General features: G+C 35.9%; 1 protein-coding gene across 1 annotated transcript; it reads right to left on the reverse strand.

The window, feature by feature from the left end:
• Window positions 1-3,794: 3,794 nt before the first annotated feature.
• LOC121369338 (NADPH--cytochrome P450 reductase-like) lies at window positions 3,795-18,857 on the reverse strand. The gene is made up of 12 exons (XM_041494334.1): window positions 18,727-18,857; window positions 16,500-16,649; window positions 12,823-12,947; window positions 12,352-12,441; window positions 11,212-11,310; window positions 10,680-10,796; window positions 9,365-9,483; window positions 8,129-8,310; window positions 7,582-7,731; window positions 6,661-6,925; window positions 5,600-5,828; window positions 3,795-4,474 (listed from the first exon to the last, which is right to left on the reverse strand). Exons 1-12 carry the CDS (start codon window positions 18,763-18,765, stop codon window positions 4,330-4,332), a joined length of 1,710 nt encoding a protein of 569 aa, XP_041350268.1. The 5' UTR covers window positions 18,766-18,857; the 3' UTR covers window positions 3,795-4,329.
• Between the last annotated feature and the right edge of the window lie 295 nt (window positions 18,858-19,152).

Raw genomic sequence — 19,152 nt, forward strand, 5'->3', positions numbered from 1 at the left:
TTGAAAGATTCATAACTGATTTGAGAAAGTTTAACCAGTTCTTTTGAAGTTTAAAAAAAAAGTAAATATTCTCTACACTGGAACAATACTTTTATTTTCCTCACACCCTCAAACAAAAAGAAATTAAAATGTATTAGATATTAAATATTAAATCCTGAGCCAAACGCTATTAATCAAATGTCAGGATTGGGAATGAAGAGAAAGAACCAAAAAGCTCACCCTGTCACCAAAGTTAATGTCTTGTATAAGTAAAATAACAAACAAGAACGTTTTCTAATATTTTATGCACTTTGGTTTTATTTATATAAATTCTTGAATGGACAGATTTGAATGCGATTGATGTGATCATTCAAGTTTACAGAACACGAATAAAAAAAATCAACACAGATTACCATATATCTTCATCTATAAGTCCCTTTTTTTCAGAAAAATATTTCACAAACTTTGGGATCAACTTACAAGAGGGTCAGAAAATTACACATTAAAAAAATGACCATTGTGGAGAAGATACTGTAGGTATTTTTATTATGACCATTGCATAATTTAATTTCTTATAATTTTTTATTTTTTGGGGGGGGGGGGGGGGGGGGTGCATTATGTGTAGATCAGTTTTGGTTGGAAAAGGCATACGATTTCACATGCCAAGACAACAGCTCATTTAGTTAAAATCAAAACAATTACTAACTGCAGACAATGTTGCCCATGTTTATGCTGAATTATGGTCAATGGCATTAATCGTTGTTCAAACATCTTTTGTACAAAATATACATACATTATATAAGTGCCAAGTTGGCAACATATGCACATTCAGCTTGCACTGAAACAGTTTAGACTGATCTCTACTGGCATTACTGTCAAAGAATCACATGTGGCGTGAAAACTAGTTTTAGTTTCTACAACGGAGTATCCTTTACATTGCAAAAATGGTGGATGAATTCAGCTTTCAGATATACACTGGTATCCATAGTGATCTGTTACCTGTGCCCAATGCCATTCTGTACAGGTAACAGTGTAACAGCCTTCACCATCTTCCAATGACACATTCTCTTTTGATGCTAGATTTGATTTGAATGGAAATAAGAATACAACGTGAAAAGCCAAAGTTCTTGAAATAATTATCTTTAGGTCAAATATTGCAAGTGTTGGCCATTCATGATTATCATTTACTGAAAATAAAAAATATGTTATTATTAAGCTGCTTTTCATGGATCAATGTATAAAGGTGTCAATAAAAAAAATTAAAATGTTCAGGGCTTGAAATTAAGGACCCGACTTAAAGCAGAGATCTACTGAGACGAAGATATACAGTATTATATTGTCATCTAATAAAATAATACATTACTGTGAAAGACTTCATAAAAAAAAACAGTGGTCAATTTCCTTAGCCAATTGATTACTTACATACAGTACAACTTGGCAATAAATAAAGGACATTTAATAAATAAAACTATGCTTATTTACCGAGAAGACCACAGAATGCTGAAATGAGACATTAGTGGTAAACATTTTAATGTTTCCATCAGCCTTCTCAACCAACAAAACAAGAGGAAGGAATCACAAAATGTCTCATTAAATTGAAAAATTTGATGCGTTGGAAAAACAAATTGCAAATTATTTGAGTAGTAAATAACAGCAATGTATCGACTAAATTGGAAAAAAAGAGGATTTAATGTGCTCTACAAACTGATGACTTTATAAATAAAATGAAAATAATTAGTTGTAAAAATGTGCTGAAATAGCTGGAGTTGGTTTCAGTGGGTGCAAACTAACAGCTTAGATATCCGTGTATATATATATATATATATACATACATATACAATACAGCTGGTTTATGGTGGTGGAGTATATATATATATATATCTATATATATATATATATATATATATATATATATATATATAATAAAAATATAAATAAAATTACTCCACCATAAACCAGCTGTATTGTCCAGCAGTTTAATACAGTCCATCTGGGAAATAGTTCAGTCTTTTGATTAATATAGTGGAGAATGTGGCACACACCTAATGTTACTGTACTATGTACATATATTTCAGAAGAGTAGCTTTTCCTCTACCCTAGTCACCTGGAATCTATCATTAGTTTCTTCAAATCACCATCAAATGATAAAATCTGGCATGTGGGAGTGTGTTTGAAAATAAAATCAATATTCAATAAAATAAAAAGAGGCATTTTAATGTGATCTAGCACCAACAAACAGAAATAAAATATTTGGAGATCCATATCACGAAAATGCTAATTTTTGTCTTTTCAAAAAACCCACAAAAAAACAAAACATTATTCAGATAAACTTATCATAAGCAAGTTCATTCTTAAGACTATATTCCATGAAGTCATCAAGTAATGTGCCTATCAATATCACTTTATCTAAATACATCCAAACATTTTAAATCGGTATGTCCGTTATAAAATAATTTTTGTTTGTCACTAAAGTGGGGGTGGGACTTAGTTCAGTTAGTAGAGCACTTGCCTGAGATTCTTTCAATAAGTTTATTCAGATAAACTTGTCATAAGCAAGTTCATTCTTAGACTATATTCCATGAACTCATCAAGCAATGTGCCTATCAATATCACTTTATCCAAATACATCCAAACATTTTAAATCGGTATGTCCTTAATAAAATAATTTTTGTTTGTCACTAAAGTGGGGGTGGGACTTAGTTCAGTTAGTAGAGCACTTGCCTGAGATTCTTTGGTAGTAAGATCGAACCTCAGTGGACCCATTCTCTGACTGTTTTTTTCTTTTTACCATCCCATAACTGGTATATCAAAGGTCATTGTATGTGCTGCCCTGTTTATGGAAAAGTGCACATCTAATAGCCAATGATTAACAAACATTCTGAGAGTACTGCTAAAGCAATGCATGTCCCCTACCAGGCCCAACACATTTTTGTATCTCCAAAGTTCAAGGACCATAACTCACCATAAAAGTTAAACTTGATCTGTAACAGTACATGATAAATACATTTTTTTTTTTTCAATATCTTAAAGGGACATACCCTAGTTTTTAAACACTAAGTTATATTCTTTACTATTGTAGCCGTTTTTGATAACTGAAATCATACTTTACTTAGATGTTATGGTTTAGATTATCAATTTCCATACATTCGAAGTGTTTTTGGACTTCCTGGTGTTTTTAATATCACAAAATGTATTTCTCATATTTTTTTAAACGCACGTGCGTTTGAGAAGTAACAGTTATGGAGTCGAGTTTTAGAGGGTATTTCACCATTTCAAAGTCACAAAGTCATGTTTTTCTCAATTGTAACTTTATCCAAATGTGTTACAGGTTTGTAGATTAACTAAACTTAGTGTTAATGTTCACGGGTTGAAACTAGGGTATGTCTCTTTAATGCATTGCAAAATAATTTTGGAAAACAAATTTTCATTATCTCCTAATTTCGGGCCATAACAGTGAAAAATGGGTACATTACCATGAAAGTCAATTGTTATATGTAACAGTGCACCATAAAGCTGTACACAAAATGTCAGCTCCACATCTTGAGGCATTGTGAAAAAAAAAACATTCATAAAACTATATGTGGGACAGACAAGACAAAACCCCAGACAGATCGACCAAAGGAAGGATAGTGACAAAACCTAAATCACCTGTGGTTGGACAGGTATGGGATTAATAAATCAAAGTGTTGTTAAAAAAAAAATTCAACTTTTTATCACCAAAGCTGATAACAATTGAAAATTATTTAACTCTGGACATAACTTTGATGCAAATGGAAAGGTTATTTAATAATCTATAAATATCACATGGAACATGGTTAACGGGTGTTTGGGTTACTTGTTTTTATTGGCAACAAAAGCAAGAATATTTCATAAGATAATACAGTTATACCAGTTTTTATACCCGTAAACATAGGTCTATCATAATATGAAATACACCACTTTGTTTGAAAAAACTAATCAAAATATGTTTAAAATATTCATAAAGCACTAGTGATTTTTAAAATGGACACATTACAAATATACACACTGAATTCATTCATTCTATATATATAATTTGTTTACATGATAAAACTATTGTTCAGTTAATCCAACTTGATTATAAAATATTTTATCCTAAACACACTAATTTTATTCACCATTCAAAGCCTGTTAGCACAATTTGTTGACACAGCATTTAATATATTAAAAATATTGTACAATTTTCTAAAGAAAAAAACAAAAATGTCATAATGAAGGCTTGCGATCACTTATAAAAAATATATATGTATATACAAACTGATTACAGTCTAACAGGAATTTGTGAATGAAATGATCATGTTAACATTGGGTCATAAAATATATGCCAGTGTTTCAGCTCCAGACATCACAAGAGTAGCGTCCCTTTGACTGTAACTTTTTTATGTAATCTGCCGCCTTGGCAGAGTCCATGTTGCCCTTTTCCTTCACGATCTCCTCCAGTAAAGCATGTACTTCCCGCGCCATGTTTCTCGCATCACTGAAACACACAATGGAAAATATAGTTTTCATGTGAAATATATGTACCCATTTGGCTCAAATGATTACATGCAATAAAACAATCAACTGATATGCCACAAAAACATCATAAAAACTCAAATTAAATATACACTAGATAAATGATTTGTGCTAAATGGAATTGTGAATATATTTAAGACACTAAACATTTAGAAAAAAGCCATATAAATTAATAGAGATGGGGGGGGGGGGGGGGGGGGGGGGGGGTGTCATTCAACTTGTTGCTTGATCACAAAAAGGTGTGAAACCTTTAAACTGCAGCCATTTTGGTGTCAATTACTTAACTGGTCTTGGCAGGTCACGGTAAGTGTGCACAGAGTAAGTTACTTTTTGGTTTATATTAAAGGATTTATTGTTTTAGCGGCATCCGGTTAAATGAAGCAAATTGCCTTAATTTTCAACACATTGTTTTGGATTATGACTGTCGAGATATGGAAGCTGAATCAACTGAATACATTTACAGAGTGGCTCTTTCGTTTTATCATATGACTGTCCATTAATGTGGGTTTCCAGATATCGGTACAAACTAAATTACAGTCAAGACATAAAATTATCACAAATTCTAAATTGAAAATATTATATTACATCATACACCTAAAAACATTTTAAACCAAAATTATAAATGCCTTTTGAAAAGATATTCACTTAGCTTAATGTTCACATTTGGGGGGGGGGGGGGGAGGGGGGGGGTGGTGGTGGTGGTGGTGGAAAGTAAATATAAAATAAACAGTATCAGTTAACATGGCATAATAATATTAAAAGTGAAGAATACACTACAAAATTCAACAAAGCACAAATTCAATTCATAAAATGTTTACTAGATGGAAAATGCCACTTTTTCACATGTGATATATAGGACCATATATTTATTGAATTCTGGATATATAGAGGGTCACAGTGTTGTCTAGTAATGAGCCAATGTATAATGTAATCAGTAATGAGCACACTGCCTCTCTAATTTCTGCCGCCATAAAAAGGCTAAATAATGGCACTTTGAAACAAAGACAAATATTTGGAAAAAATTTCCATGTCAGTTTTGTGAACATGACCAATCCTACATGACCTAAACTGGTTTTGCTCCACTTACCCACAAACATACACATGGCCACCATTTTCCAACAAGTCCCATAACTCTTGCTTGTTCTGTTTCATAAGGGTTTGTACGTAAATCTTCTGAGGCTGGTCCCGTGAGAACGCTGTGTGCATCTTGGTGAGGCTTCCCTTGCCAAGGTAGTCCTCCAGTTCCTCATTGTACAGAAAATCTTCAGCTTTGTGACGACAGCCGCAATACAGGATCGTATTGCCTATCGGTTTACCTGTAAATAAATGTCAAGCCTTTATTTTTATTTGTAAAATCTTCCAAAATTCATCCCTTGAATTATATAAATAGGGAAACAGTCTTCACCATCTACAAAGGACATATTTTCTTTTGTTGTGAGGAGATCTCATTTGAAATGGGATACTAATGTTCAAAGCTGAAGTTCCTAAATAATTATCTTTTGTTCAAATATTGTTCTCATTTGCTGAAAATACAAAATTATTTAGAGATTTCGAAGCTGTTTTTCATGGGTTAATTTATAAATGGGTCAATAAATAAAAAATTTTATGTTTTACAGCTTGAAATTAGGGACTTGATGTATGGCAAAAATATACCATATAAAAAATACTCCTCAATTAAACTGCTCCCATGTTGAATGTCTGAATAAAGAAATCACGTCTGTAAACTACACAACACTTAAAAGATATAAGACATGGAGAAGTATATTAACCTGTAATGCTAGAAACATACGATAGTGTAGAAGAGGCACAATCATCTGTCAGTAGCACATAGTCTGACAGTAAATAGACACTTTGTTAAGTCTTGAGTTATAAAAATGGGCTCAAGTCAGCATACTCGGACAAATCACATAAGTAATGGTCTGTGACTCACATTAAACGGAATGGAGACCTCTTTAGGGATTAAAAAACAAACAAATTACAGATTTTTCAGGAAGTCAGGAATTTAGCACAAGATAAACTGTTCCTGTCCTTGTTGTTGGAGAAACGGTTACCATAACCTCAACTTGTCAAGACACTACAAAGTTTTATAGATATTTTGTCCAAGAAATTTTCATCTCGGTGTTTCAAGACCAAAGAAAACACACAAACCCTCTGACATCGCGAAATCTCTCTCCTGAATGAATCCTCTGAATGGCGCGAACCCGGTTCCTGGACCGATCATAACGACTGGGGTACTCGCTTTGAAGGGCAGACGGAACTGCGACTTCCTCACAAATATGGGAACAGTCGCTTTCACCTCATTTGTCAATTGCTTCTCCTTCAGCCAGTTGGTGGCAACTCCTTTGAGTGGCCGACCTGTCTTGGTGGTGTAGTCTATCACAACAGCTGTGATATGAATACTGTGTGGGTAGACCTGAAAACAAAATGGCAGCATTTTATCATTCATCTATTAAATTCTTCCAGTTAGTTGTGAGTTTACTAATGAAAGATTAGATGTAGATGGGCCAACACCATATTAGGTTCAGTAATTGTGCACTGTTTTTAGAAGCTAAAATCAATCATAGTAAAAAACAAACAAAAGAAAGTCCAGTTAAAAAATCAAAAGAGAATAAATGCAAAGAATCATTACATCTGATGTAATGGAAGACTGATTATACTTGATACGAAAAGGATTGTTTCTTACATAACAGCTCTGCATATTTTAAACAAAACCATTAGCTGACTGATGTATGGCAAGTGTAACAAGGTTTGGAGAGAAAAGAAAGTCTAGAGCAGAAAATAAGTTATTCATATTTCTTACAGTTACAGACTGGTATTAAATCCCAGTCTGATATGCCAATCATGGAGAGTGGGATGGAATGGGAAAAGCCCAAATGAATATAGCCAATGAAGGTGGATCAATCCTGTGATCCACCGCATCACAAGGAAATGATCTACCACTGAATTATATTCCCAAAGACTTACACGATTATAAACATTAAACCAACCAATCACTTAATGATTTCAAACCTACTCAAATGTCAAACCTCTTCACTATTGTAGAAATAACGACTAGATTATTTAACATACCTTCGGAGATGATGAAATGGAGTAGTATCTACATTGTAACCGTGGTAACAACTCGCATATATGATCCAGTGGAGGATTCAATGAGGGCAGATCCTCCAAAATTGCCAGGATGTTTCTCTGACATCTTACAACCCACTCTAAATATAAACTCTGGCAAAACAAAAACAGAAAAGAAAAATACATAGGTAAGACAATAGGTAATGAAACATTCACGAATAGCTACTGCACTATATTAACATAGCAGCATATGATAATCATAACCACGGTACTCGTTATGTCCATAGCAAATCTAGAAGATCATCTCTTGAGGCTAAAAACTAAATAATTATTAAATCATTAAAATGTTGGGGGATATTATGGTCTTTGTAAACATAAATCTGTGACCTATTTACCTGTTGTGAAAGAAGCACAAGAATGCAGTTAAACATTGTTCTATACTTCTTGATAATGAATTAAAAAAACCTACAATTTCAGGAAACTTGAAGGCTACTTAAAAATTAACCAGGGATGAATCACTACGATCCGGAAGTTTGTTATCTGAAGATACCTTTCCTTCTTCTTTGGAAGATGTCATCAGCATAAGGAAGTCTTTATCCTTCTGATCAGTGGTGTATTCGGAGAGTTCTCTCAGGATGTGGGTGCGTGGTGGACTTGTTATGTCCAGGTAATGTGACAACGCAGTGCGGTAACTACATGAGTTTGGAAAAGGATGCCTTTTGCTGGCTTCTTCTGCCAAAAAAAAAAAAAGTTCAAAATTTGCATTGTTTTCTCTTTTCATGAATACTTAACCTGACTGTAAACTAATGGCATTTCCCCCCCTGGAACAATGGACTGGTCCGAACATCCCAACAGCCAATAGGATGGCTAAAATTCTTCGAATGAGGCCTCTATTCATGTCACACGATTGACCCGATTGACCATGTTGACCATGTTCCAGTGGAAAAAATAGCATTTTTGAGTCAAGTAGAAAAGAAATGACTGACTAATGTTGTGAATGTGTAAATGTTTCACGAGAATCTAAGTACATAAAAACACATTCCATTGTGGCTTGGGGTGGGATCTAGTCCAGTGGTAAAGCGCTAGCTCGATGTGCAGTCGGGCTGGGATCAATCTCCGTCGGTGGGCCCATAGGCTATTTCTTGTTCCAGCCTGTGCACCACAAAAAGGCTGTGGAATGTACTACCCTGTCTGTGGTATGGTGCATATAAAAGATCCTTTGCTGCTAATGGAAAAAGAGTAGCACATAAAGTAGCAACAGCAGGTTTCCTGTCTCAATATCTGGGTGGTCCTTAACTAGATGTCTGATGCCATATAACCATAAATAAAATGAGTTGAGTGCGTCATTAAATAAATCATTTCCTTCCTGTTGTGGCTGGAGAAACAAAGATTGTGATGTGTAGGTGGACAGCAAAGAAGTTGTTTTTAATAAGCGGTCCTATCCCTAACAAAATGAAGTTTCAAATCTTTTATTATGAACTGCGGAATAAACAAATGACAGCAAGTAAAAATCACTGTTATGTCCAATTAAATTTGCGATTGAGGACAAAATATCAGAAGACAGTCAATGGTCACAAATGATCTAATTACCATTCTATTTCATTTCTCAAATACAGAGTAACTTTTAATATATTATGATGAAAATGATTGTTAAAAAAGGTTGAGTTGGGACATATGTTTATGAGTTGGTCAAGTTTTTAATCAAAATATTGTCCAAATAAAATGTTCTCATTTGTCCAATGATGTTGGTACCAAGAAACATTTCAGTGTATTATGTTTAAAATACCATCAACGTTTGTGAGCGTTATGACAGTGTCCAGGTCCACACCGAGTCGTTTCCCAATGGCATCAACAAGAGCTGAGTCATTCACTGGGTACACAGCCACGTGGTCACCAGCCTCGTATCTGAAAATAACATACAAGATAATATACACATTTCAACAAGAAAGTTTACACATCCAGTTAAGATTTAGCTGCAAATAACATATACACATTCAACAAGCAGGTTTATTCTTTTAGTCTGATTTAGCTGCAAATAACATAATCTTAAACAGACTTTATAAGATATAGTGAAACCCCTCAAAAAGTGGGCCCTCAGTAAAGCAGAATTCCATCAGAACTGGCATGTTTCATGGTCCCTTTTGAAATAGTGATACAGAACAGAAACTTTTCAAACAGGATATCCCTTAAAAACAGACTTTTTACTGTCCTTTGAGTGTCCGGTTTAGAAGGCAATTTACTGTATCTACAGTGGACTCTGTCCATAGCAGATTCAAGGGAGCCTCGACTAAATGTACCTGATTTTATAGGTTTGACCCAAGCTATTGTCACTGAACGAGACTCTCTGACCATGCTGGTTTACACAGAAATCTGGGTTCCAGTGATGCCGGTTTGTCTTGTATACCAACAAAAGCAAACACAAGATACAAAAAAGAAGCTTATCTGAAATAGTGATTTCAGTTTTGTTATTGAAGTCACCATTACTCGGGCACGGGCCTAGTCTAGTAAGACTCAAGTCCGTTCACACGATTCAAGTACCCATGCAAGGAAGACAACTTTCATTTAATTATATTTTTTAATGTAATTTTATCATTATGCTTGCCGCTGGTTACATTAATGGGCTATGAGACATGAAGGGAAACAAAAGTGGAATGTGTGGAATACAGTATTATCAATGGCATGATTTGGCATCCATGTTCAGCACTGGAATTAAGATGCATAATGCTATTTTACTTTATTCCTTAGTCTCATTATCGTCTAGTGTCGGGTACTCGGGTCCGGGTCGAGTTTGACCCTTGAGTACTAGAGTCCAATATTTTGGACTCGTGGAGGCCCTAGTATCAAACTGCAAAAAAATTCTTGAATAAATAAGACCTCACAAAACATTTAACCCCCATCTTCTGGACTGATCTAAAAATGCCAACAGCCTATCAAATTGCTGTAATCTTCCGATATGTCAATGGTACCTATTTTGGTTACACGACTTCTATTTCCTTCTTTCCCTCACAGTAACTGCCAGAATACAGGAGAAAGAAGGCAAGGTGAAGATTGTGAACCTTGTTTTACACTGTCAGTTTGTGTTTTCAAACTACACTGCACACCTTAGCTTGGACCCCGTGATATCGAGCTCGATGTGCATACAGGAGCGGTCGCCTCCCTTGTGTAGCTCTCTTCTGACTGTCATAGGAGCCAGGAATGGGTTCTTTGCATCAAACGGTCTGAAAAACACACCAGAAACATTATTTTAAATTATTTAGAGCTTCTGCTCGCATAAGTCAATTACAAAGTGATACTCTGAAAAACCATTAAAACATTTCCACATAAATTTCAAACTTTTAAAAACATTATTAAGCCAAGATTGTTACCACCATGTTACATTATGCTCGAACAACAAATCAACCTATTTTTCTTATTTTTTGTATGTATCAGAACTCATCCAATAGCTGATGATTAATAAATCAATATGCTCTAATGGTGTCGTTAAACAAAAGAAACTTTGTATCAGAATTAGGATAAAGAAACTGGCTTTGTTCAGCCGACTCTTCAAAACATAATGATAATGAGAAAACACAAAGATATTATCAAAGACAAATTTTGAACAAACACTATAAAGTGGAAATCTGGAATGCTCACGGTTTTTGATTTTTGAAAGACCCAAATCTTGCAATTTCGCCAGTGAACACCTTCAAGCCCTGAAGATCTTCATGAACTGTCAAATGATACTGCCTGATACTGAAACATGTCGATTGGAAACATTATCAAACCTACAGTACACACGTATATCGGTACAGCTATAGTGTAAATAGATCCATTTATTATATAACATTCAGTGAATGAAATATCTGAAAATATCAGTGAAATGCTAGTGTTATCAATCACCTAACTAATGAAAATAACAGGTGGACATTTTCTCTCAAGCAGTATAATGTTTCTAGAAACAGTTGCTTTGCCATAACTAGTATCACTTACAAAACAACATCATTGGTCAATTACACCAATTACAATTGATTTATGGAGTGTTTTTTTAAGAATAAAAGTAAAATGATCAAAGTTATAATAAACAGAAAATTTTATGCGGATTTTAAGCAACTATTACTTATATACATCAATCATCTTGAGAAGTCTGCAATTACACCTTCTCACTTGCTCATGGTCCATTACCCTACAGTATCTTGAGATAACAAAACAATCATTTCACAGAGATCTAGTTGAGTAATAAAATGTATTACATACCTATTCAATCTTACTATAGTGATAAAGGCCTTTTGAAACCGTGTAATAAATTTATCCTGTATCGCACATATGTGCAATCTGGACCGGAACTTTTAAATGGGGAATTTCCTTCTTTTTTTTTACTGCAGTTAGTGCCTTTTATTTACTTACGTCATATATGATTTACAAATGACGTCATATCGAATTTGAAACATTACACAAGGCTACCACAGAATATGATTCTTAACGTTAAATGAATCCATAAAAGGAGTTTTGATCATAGATTTAACAAAGTGTTCTTATGACGTTAAATTAAAAACAGTTTTTGTAAAACATAAAAGAAGGTATGTAACAAATACAGAACTTCACATACGTTGTTTTCGCTTCCTATTTATTGCACTCATTTATTTTGCGAAAGAACATACCACTCGACTGCTATGCGGTCTCGTAGTATATATTCTTGCGCAAAATAAACTTGTGCAATAAATACGAAGCGAAAACAACATATGTGAAGTTCTGTATATAGGTCCCGCCATAATGCTTTTCACAAGCTAGCAATACCTGACATCATCTCCAGTGGCCTCAACTCCAAACTTCTCACATACAACCGGCCAGAACTTTTCTCTCCAGGAGACAAAGTCTTCCTCAATACTACCAAAGAAAGGAATGTTAAATTTATGAAGTCTCAGACACACTAATGCAGGGTTTAACTTGTCCTTAATCAAACCGGTCTCAACAAGAATTCTGCAGAATTAATTTCTCTCCTATCATAAACATTTTTGGTGCACTGTGATGACATCCATTATAAGTTTCACTTATCTGGGTCTTATAGTTTGTGAGAAACTGATATAAACACAAAACTTTAAGGCTGACGCCATCTTCGAGATAGAAACGTTTATCAAGACCAATAAGCTTTTAGATAGGAACGGGTTACTAATAAAAACTCATAAAAATGTAAGCTCATAAAAATGTGGAAGATTGTAAATGGCCTTCAATGTGAATGTACCGATCTCAGAAAATATAAAATCTTACTTGGCGTCATCATCACCTTCGCCTAGCTCCGTAAGGCGTGTTCCTCCCAGTTCCTCCAGCCTCTTGTCAACGTACTTCCCCATAGCATTGAAATGCTCATATGTCTTGTTTCCCAGACCAAATACCTGCATAAACGACAAACATCAATAAAAGAAAGGAACAAGGCAGACAGGAATGTTTTTATTTCATGATGCACTCAACACATTTTATTTATAGTTATATACCACAGGGCTTCTAGATTATGGTAGCCCTACTCCAATGGCTAGTGATATTCAGTGTTGGGCTAGTAAAAACTAATATTGTCATGCCTGATGGCTAGTGAAAAACAAAAAGTCAATTCTTGCAATTAAGTTTATTTTGTAAATATAAATATCCTGCCCCAACTCCAACCCCCAATATTAGTGTTTTTAAGCTTTATCTCCCTTTTTAGGTGACATATCCGATTATTACTATTATTTAGTCAAAATTGTATTAACTTAAGTAAAGTAGGGCTAGTGAATTTTTAATTGTGGCTGGTCAAATTTTTTAAATCACTGATCCCATGGCTAGTGGATTTTATAAAAAAATCTAGAAGCCCTGTATGCCATCAAAACTATGATTAAGGACCACACAGATAATGAAAGAGAAAACCTGCTGCCACCACACAATGGGCTACTTTGTTTCTTGTATATGCACTATCCCACTGATAAGATAAAACAAATGTTTAATGACACCCCAGCACAAAAATGCATATCGGCTATTGGGTGTCAGAAAGGTAAGGATATGAAAATATTATTTATACAATTATGTCAGACCACAGTGTAAAGAGTTGTGGGAAAAATATCATTCAATACAGATATGAAGTTAGGTATATTTTAAAACTTTGTATAGAAATTAAAGTGCTTTAAAAACTTCAAAATCAATTCTGGGTGGAATTTAAATGATTCCAAAGTATCTCTGCTGCCAAATATATCATCTCTCGTCAGCTTCAAATGATTACACTCCACCAAAATGTGGTGCACAGTCAGCGTACACTGACAATGTAAAACATACATCAGCTATACCAGTTGTGGAGCACTGGCTGTAAGGAGAAATAAACCAATAATCCCACCAAGTGGGATTGATCCTAGACAGATCGGGTATCAGACTAGTACTTTACCATTGGGCTGCACCTCCTCCCTCCCCACCCCCAATAATAGAAATAAGATAAATTACTTACATTTTTGGCAAATAATTAAACTATTTCAAATCATTGTTATACTATTATTACTGATTAACATAACAATTTAAGTTTACGGGTATGGCAAGCACCTGAAGCATGCCAATGGAATATCTCATGGGTGAAAGAATGCTAAGCACCTTCTTCATGATTAACCTTCCATTATGGCAGTTAGCAAATTACTGAAAAGTATGGTCCCAATGTGGAATAAAATATCCTTAATTTATTTTTATGTACCTGTGTATGTCACTGTGGAATTAAAACTACATATAATGTGTACAATAAATATGCAAGTATTCAAATATGTATTATGTCATTAATCTATCTGAAGTATAGCAGTGTTTCATGGTCAATGAAGTGTGACACAAAGGATGAACAGGTGTTATCGTTAACTCGCCAACAGGTGTTATTTCTACATACATGTGCTTTCGTGTGCTCGACTTGGGGGTCCTTCATTTCGTTGTTTTTGTCAGCGAAATGAAGTTTTCTACTGGGATGTATGCGGCAATGGAAGATTGACCGCCCCACTCTAAGAAGAAATAGGAAGCGGGCCCCTACTACTCTTTTTCTAGACTTTACCTTGCTTTATAGTGATACCATCTCGTATTTTTTACCGGAGTCGGGCCCATCCGCACCACTATACCAACCCACGACGACTGGACTATACCCTAGTCTGATACTCTCTCTCTCGTTCAGACGGATCTGGCTTCTCAAGATCTGCATTTCCGCACAGCACTACACCTTCAACGTCTATCGACTGTCATTCTAGGGGTTTTCTTGACGGGATGCAACCCATCTCGTCCCTTTAAGCTGTGCACCCAAACGGCCTTAACGAGGCCACTCACGTGGACATATCGATCGGACTTTAAACTTTTAGATCTGTGTTCAAAATTTTATGTCGAAATTACTTCTTTTTTTTTTAAATATTATTAAATAGTCCGATCCTCTCTTCTTTCTCTTATTTAATTTTGGACTGTCCTTCTAAAATGCTCCAAATTATATAAATATTCGGCCGAGCAGTCAATTCTTTTTTATTTTTGGCTTGTAACCTTTTTTTTATTTTTTATTTAATCTATTAACTTCTTTACTAATTGCTATTTTCAAAATTCTGCCCATTTTCACCCCCCCCCCCCCCTTTCCATCCCGAGTCAGGCCACCGATCTTATCGGAGGTCGGACTCGGGATGGACGTGTTCGAAACCCTAGTTGTATATGGGCACGTTAAACTAGTTATCATCATCATCATCAATGGGTTTCATATTTTACATACTTGTAAGTGTCAGTTCTACATACTTGATATAGGTTTAATTTCTACATACATATATTTGTCAACAGATGCTATTTCTACAAAGTTATTAAAATGTGTCAGTTCAACATGTTATGTTTGTCATCAAGTGTCAATTCAACATGCTTGTTGACAAGTATCAATTCAACATGCTTGTCAGCAAGAGTCAATTCAACATGCTTGTCAGCAGGTGTCATTTCAACATGCTTGTTGGCAAGAATCAATTCAACATGCCTGTCAGCAAGAGTCAATACAACATGGCTGTCAGGAAGTGTCAATTCAACATGCCTGTCAACTCAACATGCTTGTCGGAAAGTGTCAATTTAACATGCTTGTCTGCAAGTGTCATTCAACATGCTTGCTGGCAAGAGTCAATTCAACATGCTTGTCAGCAAGTGTCAATTCAACATGCTTGCCGACAAGTGTCAACTCAACATGCTTGTCAGCAGGTGTCATTTCAACATGCTTGTTGGCAAGAATCAATTCAACATGCCTGTCAGTAAGAGTCAATTCAACATGGCTGTCAGGAAGTGTCAATTCAACATGCCTGTCAACTCAACATGCTTGTCGGAAAGTGTCAATTTAACATGCTTGTCTGCAAGTGTCATTCAACATGCTTGCTGGCAAGAGTCAATTCAACATGCTTGTCAGCAAGTGTCAATTCAACATGCTTGCTGACAAGTGTCAATTCAACATGCTTGTCAGCAAGAGTCAATTCAACATGCTTGCCGACAAGTGTCAATTCAACATGCTTGTCAGCAAGCATCAATTCAACATGCCTGCCGACAAGTGTCAATTCAACATGCTTGTCAGCAAGAGTCAATTCAACATGCTTGTCAGCAAGAGTCAATTCAACATGCTTGCCGACAAGTGTCAATTCAACATGATTGTCAGCAAGCATCAATTCAACATGCCTGTCAACAAGTGTCAATTCAACATGCTTGTCAACAAGTGTCAATTCAACATGCTTGCCGACAAGTGTCAATTCAACATGCCTGTCTGCAAGCATCAATTCAACATGGCTGTCAACAAGTGTTAATTCAACATGCTTGTCAACAAGTGTCAATTCAACCTTCTTGTCAACAAGTGTCAATTCAACAACTGGTCAGCAAGTGACATTTCTCCATGTTTTTAGCAAGGGTCAATTCAGCATGTTTGCCAACACCAACAGTTGTCATTCCTGTTTGGTACTCACAGCATACTTCATTCCACCCAGTTCTCCATCACCAGCTTGCAGCCATTCATAGAACTCCTGAGCATTGTCTGTGGGGTCCCCTTCTCCATATGTCGCCATGCAGAAGATTGCAATGGAGTTTTCAATCTCATTTAATTGTCCTAAATCCTCCTACAAGAAAACAAATATGTCTAGGATTTATATTTATAAATATCAATGATACATTTTCCTCTATAATAAAAATATAGGATAAATTTCAGTACACAATAAACTTGTAAAATAAATTTCAGTATAACATAAATATGCATAATATATATCAATATACAAATTACAATTAACATATATGTAATACATTTCTTTATGTAAAACAAACATGCATGCAAGTTTTAGTCATTAATTTTTTCCAATTCATATACACAATAAATATATATGATAAATTTCAGCACAAAATAAACATAGATACTAAATTGCAGCATATAATATAACCATGTATACTACTCAAAAGAATTTAAGGGTCAGACGATATTTTCGACATTATTTTCTGAATGTCAATTATATTAGGTAGACCATAATGTCACGCATGGTATTGTTCCATTTTGACGAAAGTGGGTCTAAGCAACCCATAAATGAATTAAAATCCACTGTCATTGACACTGTCAACTAGTTCTAATGGCGAAAACATGCTTACATTTGCACGTAAATTAGGGCGAAAGCGAAAGGTCTGCTAAGTGCCCATAACTTGCTTTTTCACAAAGCGCTTCATTTGCACGCTTTGCATGTGTATTCCATGTTCCCAATGCTGAATTTCTGTATAATTGGAGCTTGCGTTCGTGTACGGTGCACACTCCAAATTCGACAATGGTACGACGTCAACTGACTATCGAAGATCGAGGAAGGGCTATTGCTTGGCTTCAGGATGGCAATACGCAAAGAAATGTTGCTCTGAAATTGGTGTCAGTCGGAGTGTCGTTGGCCGACTGTGGCAACGGTACCAAGCAACGAATTCTGTTCGAAATCGTCCATGTTCGGGAAGACCCCGAAGCACTACAAATAGAGAGGACCGCTACATCACCAATATGGCTCTACGTCAACGCACAACCACTGCACGCTGATTACGTGACAATCTGCGGACTGCGACTGGAACTCGAGTATCTGATCAAACCATACGCAATCGTCTGAGAGCCAATAATCTACGCTGCCGTCGCCAGGCTGTTCGACCACCACTCCTACCACGTCACAGAACGGCCAGACGTCACTGGTGCACACTTCATCTGCGGTGGCAACGTGTTCAGTGGGGTCGAGTGATGTTCACTGATGAGTCCAGGTTTAGTCTCCAGTTCAACGACGGTCGGGTTTGTGTCTACAGACGTCCTGGGGAGCGCTTCGCTGACGTTAACGTTAGACAACGTCACCGGTTCGGTGGTGGCAGCGTCATGGTGTGGGGCGGCATCTCTATCCACCACAGGACCCCCCTCTTTGTGGTGGATGGCAATCTGAATGGAATCCGCTATCTGAACGAGATTATCCGGCCGTTGGTTCTCCCAGGCCTTCAGCAGATTGGCGGCGGGGCAGTTCTGCAGGATGACAATGCCAGACCCCACCGCACCAGGATGGTAACGGACTTTCTCAGACAACAAGGTATCGCCAGGATGGATTGGCCAGCATATTCGCCTGACTTGGCCCCAATAGAGCACACCTGGGACGAATTAGGCAGGAGAGTTCGGGATAACCATGCCCCTCCGGCCAACCTTCATGATCTGGGTCAACTTCTTATGGCAGAGTGGCAGGCCATTCCCCAAGAGTTCTTCAGACGTCTGATCAACAGCATGAGGCAACGATGTGTTGAGTGTATTCACGCCAGGGGTGGATTCACACACTATTAAACAAATGTTCTAATGTGTAAAATCCATGTTTGACAACCTTCAACTTTGACAGCATGTCATGTGACTTTCTTGTATACAGTGACGTTTATTTGTGGGTTTTTGTAAAATATGGAACAATAAATTAAATTTTTGGTGTAGTTTACATCATCAATCTAATACACTCTAAAACTTTATTGGTTGTAAATTTTTGACCCTTAAATTCTTTTGAGTAGTATATAATAAATTTTAGAACATAAATATATGCAATAAATATCAGTACACAATATACATGTATAATAAATGTCAGGATGTGATAAACATACTTGTAATGCATCTCCATACATTATAAACAAGCAGGCTAAAGACCGGTGTCAAACAAACTTTACCATTTCACATTCCTCTGTGTCAGCGACCATTCCTTTCATGCCATACCGGCTGGCATCTTTAGCTAGGCGGTTAGCAAACTCTTCTGCTGTGCCCGTCTGAGACCCATAGAACACAACAACATTCCTGCCCTGTTGTGAAAACAGTTATCATGCTCTAGTCAAAAATGCAACACACATTTTATCTCAGTGCTAAAGCGTGATTAACATAGCAGTGTTTTTATGATAATTGTTTATAGAATATCGTAACTAATTCATACTGTATTAGGTAATGTCATGGGAAGGTATATATATATATATATATATATATATATATATATATATATATATATATATATATATATATATTAGAAAATTTGTTTCTAATTTTCATTATTATTCATACTTACCTAGTGCTAGCACAACAAATATGCTATTCAACCTGAGTCA

The sequence above is a fragment of the Gigantopelta aegis genome, chromosome 3 (assembly GCF_016097555.1).
Source record: "Gigantopelta aegis isolate Gae_Host chromosome 3, Gae_host_genome, whole genome shotgun sequence".
NCBI classification, from domain to species: domain Eukaryota; kingdom Metazoa; phylum Mollusca; class Gastropoda; order Neomphalida; family Peltospiridae; genus Gigantopelta; species Gigantopelta aegis.

Bases quoted from the DNA above. Each gene is read 5' to 3' on its own strand.
- LOC121369338 (XM_041494334.1), bottom strand. From the start codon at position 18,765: ATGAAAGGAATGGTCGCTGACACAGAGGAATGTGAAATG. The intron at 7,732-8,128 runs GTATCTTCAGAT...TTGTTTTGCCAG, and splicing joins CTTCCAAAGAAGAAGGAAAG to AGTTTATATTTAGAGTGGGT. The intron at 5,829-6,660 runs GTTTGTGTGTTT...ATTTATTTACAG, and splicing joins AGATTTCGCGATGTCAGAGG to GTAAACCGATAGGCAATACG.